Genomic DNA, 15,355 nt, shown 5'->3' on the forward strand with positions numbered 1-15,355 from the left:
GAAGATATTTTCTGACTGAAACACGTAAAATTAATAAATGTATGTAGTAGTATGAAAAACAAATTGGACAAACAATAATGATGAATATGTCAATAGAAAGACAAAATACCAATCTTATTACATGTTTTTAGAGGACTCTGATTTCTCTGTTGCAAGTAGCTACAACATGGGGTCTATGTACTGGCAGCACCGCTCTCGCTGGTTAGAAACAAACAATATCACATACAAACTGCAATATTTAAGTGATAAAAGACTCCCAGATATACACGATTCTTGTTCATAATTATTATTAATGGAATAAGCTAAAGAACTTTAAATATAAAAAATAGTTTTCTTTCAGAAATTATTTTATTTTAAAAAAAGTATTTGAAAAACACTTATTTTATATCTAGTATTTCAAATACTTCTAAAAAAGTATTTTGTAATTGATATCGCAAAAACTTTGTTTAGAACTATCTTGTAACTTGTATTTCAAATACTTTTGATGAGGTATTGAAATAATCAGTATACTGAAACTACCAAACCATCACATATTATTTGATATACAATAAAGGACGCCACAGAAAAATACCAGAAAAAAATAATATTATTAAAAAAATTATAGTTAGGAGAAATTACAAAGATAATATTATAAATAAAAATTTATTTCCCACTTTTTCTTTAGCTTGGGCAATAAAAAAAGAATAATTTTGATAAACATCAACGAAGAATACATTTTCTCAAAAAAGAAATTTAGTAAATTTTCATGTGATAAACTATACGTGATAAAGTACGCAGATTTATGTACTCAAGCTTAAAGGATGCGAGTCTACATATCATTGTTTAAACATTTTAAACAATACATGTGTAATATTAAATTTTTCAAGGAGTTAACACGAAACCAATAATGATATACACATTTTGCAATAAAGAGCGCATATAAAAATAGCATTAATAATTGTAATAAGTATGGGTTAAACCCTATAAATTTTAGTTTCTGTAAACAAAATAGGTGAAAACTAGTAATTATTATTAAAATGTAACTGAATTATTGTAAGTATTAGATATTATTATTAAAATACATACGAGAACTGTGCATTAAATAATATAACCTCCTGAAATTTTCGTTTATATTTTTCAGACTTGCGCATTTACGATATTGCTGGTACTTGTACTCAATATATGTGCCATTAATTAATATATTTTGGATTGTTATTATATCGATAGGTATCTACGTCATATCGGCAAATATTATCTTATCATAAGGAATTGTAAAAAATCGATATTAAAAACTGAATTATGAGAAGCCATAAGGTAAATGAAACATTTATTTAGATACTTTTGTTTTATATAAACATTAGTTCATTTGAAAGTTACCTAAAATAGTAGTTATACAGTACAAGTTAAAGATTACCAACATTGTTGTAACAATTGGTTTTGCCTAAAAATATGCCTAAATTGTGTAAGGCTACGGTGTTTTTGTGAAAACTTATCAAAACGTGAGTAGATCAGCATCATTTTCAATTTTTGTGTCATTTCTTTGTGCCAGAAGCGTATTAAATACATACTTATAGTGAAACTTAATTTCACAGAAAATAACATGAAGTAAATATTTTGAACATAGATAAGAGAAATATATAGATACCAACATAATATGAATATTTTAAAATGCGCTAAACGACTTTAAAGTCTTTCCAACAAGAAGTTCTTGACAGGTGATGTCTGTCATTTTAATTTACAGGTAAATTAGATTTTCTGCCATTTTTTCATTTTCTTCTGTCGAAATTTTCCCTTATTCCATGGGCAGAAAATAACTATTAAAAAATTAAAATACGTTTCTTCTATTTTTATTCTTTACAAGATCCATTAGGCGTCTTGAAAATGATATCTTTTTACATCTGATCAATTAATATAATTTTGCCGTATAATACAAAATATTCCATACTGACTACTCATAATATATTAATTGTAGTTTCTCTTTGTTTAAATTGATTATTCTATTGAATTTGTCCTAAGCAGATATAATAAAGAAAATATTTTTCTTTTTTGAGATTTATCAGATGACAACTCCAATTTTTAGTAATCATCTTTTCAAAATAAAGGTGTGTTTTATTGGTATCCAAAATAGGTATAGTGTCAACACTCATTAAAAAGAAAATATAAATTTATAGCACTCAGATAAACTAGTCGTTACAAATCTAAGAGTAGATAATAACAAAGTTTACAATTTTTGTAAACTTTGTTATTAATTAATGGCAATTAAAATATGTATTTGATGAAAAAATTAATAGATTACTCTAAAAGAATATATAATTTCAAATTTTAAATGCTAGTTATTAAAAAATAATGTGTTTATGATTTTCTTTTAAATTGTAGAATATAAGAATTTTTCTCCGGAAATGTTGAAGCAAAATATTTACTTAATGCATTTCACGCCTTACAAATTAAAATTGTGATAATCAGACTGCTTATTAGTGCTTACAGGCTTACAGTTTACAACAACTTTATGATATTATATCATATACTATACTTCTATACTTGTACTAGTATTAATGTTTTTAATATCGTTGATACATGATACATTGTTTATTAAACAAATAATTTTATTTTAGCATGGCTTTCGAATTTATATTGTTGGCAGCTCTGATTTTCATTTTTCTGGTGTCCTTTTGTGGACTGTTGCAAAAAATTAAACAGACTTATGACAGAGAAAGACTAATAGCTGGTGAGTTAAATTGAATAAAACTTAGTTAAATATACAGGGTAAGTCTTAAATAGGTGCGAATATCAGGCTGGTAGATCCCGACAAAAGAAACTTATTTTCTCTTTACCGTTTATGAAATAAGACCAAAATAACTGAGATATTTTAATTTGAATATTAAAGAAAAAATATTTTTTGCTTAAATTTTGAGAACCACTGGATTTTTTCTGGGTTGCCTTTCGTGTAAATTTAATCTACTACCTATGTTATCAAGATATTAAGTTTTTTAAATAAAAATTTAAAAATTTTTCAAAAAAATACAAAAAATTCCAAATTTTCCAAAAAAAATCGCGAAAAAAGCTTCATAGGCGTGTTTCTGGGGTGAAAATATACTACCTCTAAAAATATTTGCACTTATTTAAAACTCACTCTGTATAATAATGAAATAAACTCATCATAAAAGTATCTTCTGATCTAAGATTTAAATTGTTTCAATACACTGTCACTGGTTATACTGGAACACATTATATCATAATCCAGTTATATCAGTTAAAATACCGACTAACAGTGACGTAGTGAGGAAGTTGCGGGCCGGTGTTGAAATATTTTTAGTTACCTCAAATAGTTTGTGGTAGTGCTAAAGATTGATCATTTGGTTCCAATCTCATTTGGAGTAGAGGTCCTTCAATGGAATCTGTTTCAGTCCTTTTCCCCGAAAACAATGCACTTTGCTGTCAATAGAGTGATCCGCTTGGATCACAATGAGAAGAAGCAAAAGGTCCAGAAGCGCCTTCACTGGTGCGGTGGACTTTGATTTCATTGCCTGTGTTATGCTCAGAGAATTGGAAAGTATTGTCAGTACAAATGACATTGAGAAACATTGGCTGGGCATTAAGCAAGCTTTCAAGAACACAAATGAAAATCTCCTCACGGCTAATCGAACAACAGCGAAAAACGAGTGGATGAGTGAAGATATTCTAAAAACGATGGAACAACGAAGACAATTTAAAATCCAGAATAATCACAACGAATATAAATCTATGCAAAGAAAAATTCGTAATAAAATAAGAACGGCAAAAGAGACATGGTTGAAGGAGAGATGTATAGAGGCCGAAAATCTCAGTCACCTTGGAGACAGTTTCCATCTTCACAAGAAAGTGAAAGAGATAGTTGGGTTACACCATAATAAATCAATAACCCTAATTAAACTGATAAAAATAAAATTATAACGTAAACAGAAGAACTATTGCAAACTTGGAGAAAAAGATAGAGAAATTATACCATTAATCTTCTCAACGACGAAAGATCAGAAAACCCTGCAACTGAGATTCCCATGCCATCAGGACCAAGCATATTGAAAAGTGAAATTATTCATGCGATTAGATTAATGAAAAACGACAAAACTCCAGGGCCTGATGATATGTATTCGGAAACGTTCCACTTAATTAATGAACAAAACTTAAAAACTATAGTACAGCTTTTCAATAACATCTATGACACCGGTCACATCCCTGAAGACTGGCTTCGTTCTCCGTTTATCACGCTGCCCAAGTCAAGTAACGCAACTTCGTGTAAAGAGTATCGTCTTATTAGTCTAATGAGCCACTTTCTTAAGCTCTTTTACGGGTACTGCATACAAGACTCTACAAAAAATGTGAGGAAGTAAGTGGAAAAAGTCAATTTGGATTTAAGTACGGCTTTGGTACTAGAGAAGCCATATTCAGTCTTCGAACTTTAGTACAGAATTGCCAAGATCAGAGAAAAGATGTCTTCATGTGCTTTATAGACTATGAAAAGACGTTCGATAACGTTAAACATAACCTCCTTATATCATACCTCAGAGACTTGGGACTTGATGGAAAAGATATAAGGCTCACCTGTAATTTTTATCTGAACCAAAAAGCTGAAATTCGTATACATAGCGTGGGAGTAACAGAAGCTTTTGAAATAAAAAAGGGGGTAAGGCAAGGGTGTATTCTATCTCCAATGTTGTTCAATTTATATGTGGAAAGAGCATTCACTGAGTCAATCTCCGATTGTCCCATTGGTTTGAAAATAAATGGTATTCCAATTAATAATATCCGATATGCGGATGACACAGTGATATTGGCAGACAATGCAAATGATCTCCAAATCCTTCTAAATAAGGTTAACAGTGAAAGTCAACGACTGGGTTTAAACATAAATACTACAAAAACTAAATTTATGGCTGTTATTTATTTATGTTTGTTTATTGGCAGAAACAATATTCCGAACACCATAATTTACTTAAATGGAGAGGTCATCAAGCGGGTCACACAATTTAAATATTTGGGATGCATGGTTAACCAAACGTGGGATCCGGATCAGGAGATCAAATGCAGGATCGAACAACCAAGATCTACTTTTCTGAGACTGCGAAGATTTCTCACAGATAGGAATTTGAACTTCGGCCTTAGATACAGAATGGTGAAGTGCTATGTCTGGTCCGTTTTGTTATATGGTGTGGAAGCATGGACACTGAAGGTAGCAACAATAAACCGAATTGAAGCCTTCGAAATGTGGACCCTACGACGAATACTAAGAGTGCCCTGGGTCGACCGTGTTAGGAATGAAGACATTCTCAGAAGAGCTGGTCTGGAACAACGTGAACTCTTCGAAATCATCAAGAAGAGGAAAATAGCCTATTTGGGACACATACTACGTGGAGAACGCTATTACTTTCAGCGTCTGATTCTCCAGGGTAAAATAGAGGGGGGCAAAAGGGGGATAGGACAAAGGAAGCTATCCTGGCTGAGAAATATTCGTCATTGGACAGGCATACAGGACTTCCAAGCACTCCAAGTCGCGGCAGTTAACAGAACAATTTGATGAGGAAGAAAAAGATGAACGCCTACGCAGGAATCTGCACGGCACCTTAAGAAGAAGTTATGCTCAGTATTTGCACCACGCTGAGGTTGAGCGTCCTCTAGTTTTATGCTTTGGAACAAAATTTCCCATATAGATCTTTATCAATTAACGCTTAGTACAAACACTACACATTTGCCAGACTATCGGACTGGCTTAGAATCCATTCCCTTCTGGGCGATATATCCACGATATGCCATAGGATCCAAATATATTGAATTTGCTTTCATCTGAAAACAGGACCTTTTTCCAGTCATTCGTCGACCAATGCAAATATTTTTTTGTAAATGTAAGTCGGGCCTTCTGGTTCTTGAGTATTTTTTTGGCTGCTCTTCTGCTAAATGATCCTGCTTCCCTTAGCCTTCTTTGGATGGTCTTAGAGCTTATATTGACACCAGGTCCATCAAAACTTGATTTGCCGATTTATGCGGATTAGTTAAGGCGACTTTTTAAATTATCATTTCAATTTCAATCGTTGTTTTCCTTGGCTGACCACTTTTTTTAAGAGTATTTAAGGAATTTCGAGTTTTGAAATTAAAAATCATTTTGCTAATGACAGACCTATGCAAATTAAACAATGTACTTATGTCCATTTGCCGGCGTACACCATACCATTCCGATGTGCGTTGATTATTTTTTCGCGAACATCCTCAGACAAATATTTTCAGCGTGGCATATTTAGTAAAAATCTAAATCAGAATATCAACAGTTTTCACCTTAAGCAAATATAACTACTAAGTATGGTCAATTTTTATGTTGGTTTCTTTATTTATGTCCCTTCAAAAATATTTTTGTCCATATTATAAATAAACACCTGATAAGATAAATTTGGAATGTGGCGAAAAGTGATGGTATTGCTAAAAGGAAGTATGTTTAAAACAAACATTATTTTAAATATTGAAGGTTTTTGAAATCCGACGACTTTAAAAAAATCTTCTGTCGTTCCTACATCTAATTGATTAAATCTGTACATGGTTTTAGCTGTTAGTGTCACCAGCGTTAAACTTTTACTGCACCTGCAATACTCTGTTAGTAGACCCACTTACTATTAGTATTTGACACGCATTAGAAGATGGTTACGCAAGGCGTGTGCTTTCATGAGCTTTTCTGTGACTGAAAAGCCCGATACATGATGTTATCTCTCTTCCACACTCCGGACATTCAAAAATCTCATTACTCTGTTGCCTTCTTACCTTTTGGTTGTCGTTGTTAACTGAGTTTACAATTGTTCTCCTTTGCGTTCTATTGTGCGCTACTTCCTCCCACTGATTCTGCATGCTTATCCCCTTTTGAATCTTTTGAGTTGTCCACCCGGTTTTCTCTTACCCTCTACAAGCTCACCGTAAAGAAGAGATTTCGATAGGTAGTTTTCTTGCATCCTACATACGCGGCCAGCTCATCTTAAGCGGGATTTAGTAATCATAACTTCAGCGGAAGTACCATTTGATTCTTAACAGTTATCTAAGGTGTCTCTGTTGAAACTTGTTTAATGCGTTCATGTGTCGGCGGTACGGTAGCCAGGTTTCGCTTCCATATAACATGGTAGGGATTATTATTGCTCAATACACTGTAAGTTTTGTTTTTGGGCTCAAGTCATTGAGATGATCATGATTGATGATCATGATTCCTCATGTAGAAAACCCTGTCTTTTCATTTCCAGAATGGTCTTGAGGCGCTGCTAAGTCTGTGCTAAATTTCAGAGTCGACATTTGCCATTTCCGAAATCAAACTGCAAAGATAATTGAATTCCGCTACATATTCCAGTAGTTCTTTTCCGATTTTTATAGCACTGTTATGATTTTCCGGGGGAGCGCACATGATTTTAGTTTTATCAATGTTCAGCTAAAGGTAGGATGTTTTACTTTCCGACACTGCGATATGCGACAACGATGTGCGACACTGCGGTGTACCGTAAATTTAATCTAGCACTAATCAAATTACTATGTTGCTTAACCTATCGACTTGCGACAGCGACATGGCGGCATCGCAGATGTCGCTACGGCACGTCCGCGTCGTCGAGAAAAATAAAATCTTTTCTGAACGACATCGCAGCTAGTACTTTTGTAGCATCCACCGCATCGGCGTCGGTCTATTTGGAATTTTTGGCGGTTAAATTATTTGTTTTTTTTTTCTGTCATGTCACAAACATGAGATGATGACTTCGACGAACGTTTAGTAGATTGTGTACGTACATTTCCATTTCTCTGGGAGATGAAAAGAAACTCATATAAGCATAAGGTGACCAAAGACAACGCATGGAAAAATATCTCGCAGTATAGGCCAGAATGTTTCTGAAAAGGTTCAGGAGCGTGAAGTAGTAGAGCTAAATTTTCTTCTTCTTCGTCATAAAGCAAAAGACCACAGCAATATTACGACGAATAGCGTTCGTCTTAATAAACTACACTGCTTCGAACGACCTGCTGAACTGAAGTGTCGCATGGTAAGAAAACACGTTTGTCGCAAACCCGCAATCCGCGTCGCCACAGTTTATCGCACGTCGTTATCGCATGTCGCAGTGTCGGAAAGTAAAACATCCTACCTTAAGGCGTCAAAGTCTCGTATGCCCAGGTATACGTGTTCAGAATTGCTTCTAATTGCTCTAACGTTTTTGCAACTAGAGCGCAATCATCAGCGTATTGAAGTTCTGTGATGAATATTATACGTATTTTTACCCTAAGTTTTTTATGTTGAACAGAACGCCGGCATACCTGTATCTAACACCCATTCCTCTTTCCTGCAGTTTGCTGTCTCCTATAATAGAGAGCAATGAATATGTTGAACAGGAGAGGAGCTAACACACATCCCTGCCTAAAACCTGTATTTGTCAGGAAGGGATCGCTTAGTGATCCATGATGTGACACTCTCGAATTGTTGTTGTTATGGAGCCTTTTACACACTGTAAGAAATTTGTTCGGTACCCCAAACTTTTGCATAATTTCCCACAGTGCATCTCTGTTTACAAAGTCGCAAACTTTTGTTAGGTCGATGAATGCAACATAAGGTTTACTCTGCTCCCACTACAGTTAACACAGTTATCCTGTCTGTACCTATCAGGTCTATAGTAAATTTTGGCGAGTGTTTTACTACTGTTTTGTTTGCTTCTGTTTAGAAAAGTTTTCCACCATTCTAAAAATTTGTAGCCACCGACTCTTTTGTTTCCATTTTTGTATTTTTTTTACAGCACCGCAGAATATTTTAAACCTATGAATGACATTGATCAGTCTTGTTTGTTATCTTTTTCCTAAATATTTATAGACCTATATAATTTATCAAAATGAAACTAAAAGAATTTCGAACTTGCATTGTCTTTATTTATTTTTGTTGAAACGTTCTGTTAATCAAAAATAAATAAAGACAATGGAAGTACGAAATTCTTTTAGTTTAAGTACTGATTCATTGTCTACCACATTCAATTTAACCAAATATTTATTGAATTACATGACCGATTAGAAAATTTTGACAAAGTAACATGAATAAAATATATAATATAATATCAATAAAGTCAATCTAATTTGAAATTTAAGACAGACAAAATGTGATTATAATGTTTTATGATCAAATATCATCATAATAGAATGCGATAATCATGCAAGATAAACAATAATTTCTGTTATATGAAATTATGTTAGAATTATTTTAATTAGGAGAGTATATAGAAGTTTTAACATAGATATAGCGTATAATTGAGGTAATTGAGAAAGATGGCATCAAGTTGCTCTTTGATTGTATAAGGTTACTGTTGCGGTTGACATTTATACATTCCGTACATGTATACGGCACAATCCCATTGGTCAGATTTGAATTTTAAACCAATTAAACTCCGAGTGCCATACGCGAGTATGGAATGTAAGGCAGTGCCATATGCACTTATGGAATGTACCTGGTAGTTATGCTTCCAGCAGAAAGTAACGCCTGCCTATAGCCAATCCTGCAAGAGTAGCTGTGGCTCCGTGACTGAGGTCATCACTTCGTGAACGAGAGCTTCGTGGTTCAAATCTCACGCCGCCGCCATAGCTTTTTTATTTTTTTTACAACTATTTTTATTTAAAAAAAAAGCTGCAAATATTTAATAGCAATCAAAATACGGATTGCGTTGGTTTCACTCTTTTTGGTGGGGTTAGATTGATTATTTAGTGGAGTTAGTTGCGTTGGTTAAAATGGTTATTTGATGGGGTTGATTGCTTTGGTTAGGTTAGCTATTTGGTGGGGTTGGTTTGGTTTTGGTTGGAATGCTCTATAACAGAGCGTTAATAGTAATGTCTAAAATATACCTACCTATATATGAGCTCTGGCTGCTTCATAACTACTAGGTACATTCCGTAAGTGCATATGGCACTATCTTACATTCCATACTCGCGTATGACACTCGGAGTTTAATTGGTTTAAAATTCAAATCTGACCTATAGGATTGTGCTAGGTGCCATATTTGCTTGCGGTTGGGGTCAGTTACATATAAAATTTTATCGAGAGTCATTTCTAAGTGTCTAAAAGCCGGTATTTTTTTATTCGTACAGTATACATAATGTATAATTTAGGTCGATTTTTTGCAGAAAGAATTGCTCGTAGAAGGGAGCTCCAAAGATCACAACGCAGCTCTGATGGATCATTCGACTATCCTGATTTTGGATACGAAGGAGGTATCTTGCCTGGAGGTCCACCACCTTATACAGGTAAATAAATCATATCAACGTTACATAAAAAATAAATAAAGAAGTTCAATAAGTATTTAAAACTGATGAAAGATTCTGTCTATCAGTGGTCAATCAGAAATGACTACAACTTTTACAATTTTTAGATGGTATCCCGGTATTTTTACCTTATTCGATAGAAATTAACACTCTGAATAGAATGACATATCATATGTCAACTTTTGACAGTTTCGGTCAAAAAAATCGTATTTTAAATTTCAATCTAGAGTATCATGGCTGTGTTAAAGACACACATTTTTAATCAAGGAGCCTTGGAAAAATATATTTAATCCTCTAACTTTTTTCGTGTCTTGTCCTGGCCGGTTAAAAGATGACAAATCGTATTTTTAATCATAATGCAATATTTTCAAATAGAACGACGGTGGTTCATTGGCATAATTAGAAAAGACATTTTTTTACGAAAAATTTGGTACCACACACTTGCTATTTCGAGCCGAATTGTTACATCTATGGTCATAACACCCTAAATTGAAATTTAAAATGCTATTTTTTTTTAATTGAAAATGTCAAAAATTGGCATAGCATTCTATTCAGAATGTCATTTTCTATCGGATCAAGTAAAAAACATACCGAGAATGTCATTTAAAAATTAAAAGTTGTAGTAATTTCCGGTGAAATAGGAAGTGACCGAAAACAATTAAATACGTCGAACAATCCTAATTTATATCATATACTAACATACCAAATTTAATTTTTTTATCTGAAAAAATAATAAAGTTATAGAGGTGAGCCACTTTTGAGAAACACCCGGTATCATCTATCACTTAGTTTTTTTAGCTGTACCATACACAAAAATAGTAATTTAAAAAATGTTTTTAGAATATCACATAGAACCGCCTCCAAAATATGAAGACATAGTAAAAATCCAGGTTGGACAACCTCAAGCTGATAATGAAAATACAACAGCAAATAGGACAGTGGAAATTTCAGCACCCCCACCGTATACCATCACTATCGCCAGTAGTACCAGTGAAACATCAACAAATCGATAAACAATTTTTAACTTAAAATATTTTTGAATTAACTAAGTTATCGTATAAAAAATATAAGTTAAAGACGTGGTTCAATGAAAATAACTTTACCTACTATATTTAATTTTTTTGGGAGCATATTAATTTTCATATGATTACCCTTATACTCTTTTGACTAATCATATTCTATGTAAATAATTATTTTAATATGTCTTTATTGGTTTTATATACCACGTGTCTCAATTATTTATATACCAGGTGGGCCTTTGTTTCAATAGAATAGGTACCTTAATTGATTTAACCTGTTATTATTATCTAATAGAATACCTATAATCTACATCAAATTTCCATTACAGTGATATAACACAATTTACATTTAAAAAAATCTTCAGAGTCGATTAATAATAATTACAATCAGTACAAAGAGAGAATTTAATGACAAAGACAGTAGTTGTCTGTCATTTTGTTTATCATTTTTGTTTAAAAGTTTTTTTTCTATCAATTCTTTAGTGGCATAAGCAAAATTTGATATAAAAAACACATAGAAGCAAAAATTAAACAGTTTTTATATATCTAATCGTTGATTTTTTTAGTCCAGTTACCATGTAACTGTCTACACACTATTAAACGAAACATTTTTAAATAATTTATCTAATTATAATATTCACAAAATATCCTCGAGTACAATATTCCCTTTTAAAAGCAACCGTTTTTTATTTGATTTAAAATAAATCGAATTAATTTGCAATATTAAAAGGGATAACAATGCAATCAATATGTTAGAAATTGGGTTAATTTATATTTTAGGTCATATTTAATATTTACCATCCCATACAGTAACGGCTCGTGAAAATGTTAAATTCCTAAAAAATATCAATATTAGAAAATTCTAGAAACATAAATGTGATATTGAAAAACATTACTTTACTGATTAAACAATAACTTTATTTACAGAAAAATGGTGTATATATGTTATCTACTATTATGCTATCTACTAATACCGTAATATGATCGAAAAAAAAAGTTGGCTGAGAAATGACGATCGATTACATTTCCCATATAAATTTACATATAAAATGACAGCGATCTTCATTTCATAGATCACATCAGAGACTTATACGACATAACAAATAACAACAAAATGATGGCCTGTGAATACCAGAATGTTAATTATTTTTAAATTGAAGGAAGCCTACAACGAAATATAACTTTGTTGTTCTATAAACAGTACATATTTGGAAACATACTGTATAAATGAAAGCTTTACCACAGACTTACTTATTACTAAAGTTAGTTTGTGGCTGTACTTAAAGAGATTAAAAATTATGTTTAATAATAATGATTTGTTTTCTTGATTTAATTTTTTTATATGTGATAATATAATTCATTAAGTAATGTAAAAAAAGTATATTAATATGATTCATACAATTCCTTGTAATATTGATTTCTAAATTAATAAATAATATTTGAATGCTATGTGTCGGTAATTTTGTATTTTGGATAAATATATTACATATTATTATCAGACTGTTTAAAGAATAAATATTATAGATTTAATTTATTTAATTATGTCTAATTACGTTAACAGCCTAATTAATGAAATTACGATAATGTATAATTTTAAGGTCAAATTTTTGAGTAAGATTATATTTATCTTAATGACATCAAACACCAAAGAGGTCTTTTATAAGATTCCATTAAAAGAAAAATCATTTATCACAATCAAATCATTTTTCAGTTTAAATTAATTGATTATTTAGTCTATTTTATATCTGAATTAAATAAGTTTAAAAGCGTATGAATTTAAAGCAAATATTAAAACATAATTCGTATACCAATGTATGTTAATAAAATGTACCTTTTGAAGAAACATAAAAACTATTCTTACTTTATATAGAAAATTAAATTTGTTATAGTTTTGAAGTATAATATGAAGATTCTATTTTTTGGCACTAACTTTACTCATTATTCCTACATCGTCATTTATTGTAAAAGTTTCAATAAGGAACTTCCAAAAAGGTTATATTATCTAAAATCTAAACCATAAAGTTATATGAAATGTAATAAATAAATGTGAAATACTTACTATTCTAGAAAGACTAAAATTGATCAGACTAGAAAAACTAAAATTGATCAAGAAACCAACAACAATTAGAGTAAACACCAACACACCAAAAGAAAGATCCAGTGAATATGAACAGCTGCTGGATAGCATATGTTGCCTGAAGAAGGAACAAACACATAAAAGCTCATGGAAACTCTACTAAAGTGTGTGAAAGAAATAAGGGGCCCACAAAGCAGCGTAACAAAAATAATAAACTCGCTGATGAGATAAAAACATTTCTGAAGAAAAAAAGAAAAATGAAAATCGAGAGCAGCATAAACAGAATAGAATACACAGAATTATGTAAGAATGTAGAATGAGTAAGAGGGGAGGTTAATCACTGCGACCTTAAAGATCTATTGCGCCCCCCTTCCTTGAGTCATCACACAATCTATAACCCATCATACCCCTGTTGTAGAGGGGACAGAGTATTTCCCATCCTCCCCTGATAACAGTTCTTCCTCCAAGGGTACACACCCTTCCACGGTTGAAGTTTGGCCCTCCGTGCCGCTCTTCACAGTCGAGGAGCTTGCCTCCGGCTGAGGAACCCGTGAGGTGGAGCCTGGAGGCCTGTCTCCATTTTCTCCACCTCTTTAACTTGGTCTCTCCTTGTCTCCTTAGACCTGATACCGGTGTTGTCCCGTATTTATAATAGAGCATATGTCCCTCTTTGTCTATTGCCTCCTTGGATTTGAGGTCAATTCCTATTCTGAGGACCTGACCATGACCCTCCTCCCTCGAGTTGATGACTCGCCAACTCGATGTCCTTACATTTCTTTCCCCTTGCTCCTCGACAGAAAGGCCGTTATAGCCGCCCCTTTAGGGATAGTTTCTCCCTTCCCAATTTTTAAGCTTAGGTGAGATTTCCACCAACCAATTCGCCGATTCTTGAGATACACAATCTATGAGGATCATGCCCACCCGAAAGTGTATCCCCGCAAAACGCAGCTGACCCACATTTTGTAGATCGTTGTGTTGCGATCCGATCGCCACTACTTCGTCCAGTATAGACGTTTGCTGGTCGGTGGTCAAAGCAACCTCTGGGAAATCCTTTGGCAGCACCCCCATTTTCACTTGTCCAGCAATAGCGGCAATGACCCAGGCCGGGTAGACGAAACGGTAGCTTATGTCCCTTATTGGGTCTAGAGGTAGGCTCGATCCCGACTTTTGCTAGAGAAGGCTTGTGTGCCACTTGTGGAGGATGATCCCAAGGCGCCCCTCCTGTAGTTTCCTTTGGATTTGTCCCTTGGAACTTTCGTTTGTAATGTTCCCAGCGTCGCTAGGGGGCTTCCCCACAGCTTCACCGGTGGTGTTTTTAATACTAGATTTCATAGTGTTCCCACGAGTCGCTAGGGATAGTCGGTCCACTTCTACTGAGCCCCGCATGCAGAAGTAAGGGGTAAATACAATGGGCCTGGGGTAAATACTGATGCCCCAAGGTTGAGGCCAGTAATGGCTAGTCTCTATCAAGCCACGCATCCCTTTGGCCTAGTCCCGCTATCGTAGGATTTAGGTTTTTGGTGAGGTTGTCTCCTCATGGCCCAGGCAGTTAATCCAAGACCCTCCCCCCCCACACCCTCTACCCGCGAGACATGAAAACAGTCAGTAGAGGGTGCCTGGTATGACGAACAGTAACTAGTATGACTAACAGTAACCGTCCGGCATCGTTATGTGTCTTGGTGCAATTCCTTGGTCACGACACTACAAGGTCTCGCCTTCACTCGTCTTCTGTCAGGGTCAAGAAGATGAGTGAAATGCTTGTTAGACCAAGCCGAGCGCTAGGGGGGATTCCGCCATCAACTGACCAGGAGCTTTCCCACCAACTACAAGGTCTTGCATCTCCTAGGGGAAGATTATATAAGAGAATAAGGAAGAGGATTGCAGAAGACCTCAGAAACTACAACAAAAAAACTTGTACAAACTGCAATCGAATAAAGAAAAGGCTATAAGAACGCTAAGAAATTCCCCATTATCGGAAAGAAGCAGCTAATCGCTAATATTTATT

The 15,355-nt window shown here is 33.7% G+C and overlaps 1 protein-coding gene across 4 annotated transcripts; it reads left to right on the plus strand.

Annotated features, from left to right (window-relative positions):
- Window positions 1-879: 879 nt before the first annotated feature.
- On the plus strand, window positions 880-12,722 carry LOC115884094. 4 transcript variants are annotated; one of them, XM_030902579.1, is made up of 5 exons: window positions 880-1,032; window positions 1,121-1,478; window positions 2,592-2,704; window positions 10,102-10,236; window positions 11,095-12,722. In XM_030902579.1, the coding sequence occupies exons 3-5, from the start codon at window positions 2,593-2,595 to the stop codon at window positions 11,265-11,267; spliced, it is 420 nt and encodes a 139-aa protein (XP_030758439.1). In that variant the 5' UTR covers window positions 880-1,032; window positions 1,121-1,478; window position 2,592; the 3' UTR covers window positions 11,268-12,722. The 4 variants fall into 4 exon arrangements, with proteins under 4 accessions (XP_030758439.1, XP_030758441.1, XP_030758440.1 ...); XM_030902581.1 differs by having other exon boundaries at window positions 10,117-10,236; XM_030902580.1 differs by having other exon boundaries at window positions 1,121-1,293.
- The last annotated feature ends 2,633 nt before the right edge of the window (window positions 12,723-15,355 follow it).

Source organism: Sitophilus oryzae, unplaced genomic scaffold, assembly GCF_002938485.1.
Source record: "Sitophilus oryzae breed Bouriz unplaced genomic scaffold, Soryzae_2.0 scaffold_2014_pilon_pilon, whole genome shotgun sequence".
Classification (NCBI taxonomy): Eukaryota; Metazoa; Arthropoda; class Insecta; order Coleoptera; family Curculionidae; genus Sitophilus; species Sitophilus oryzae.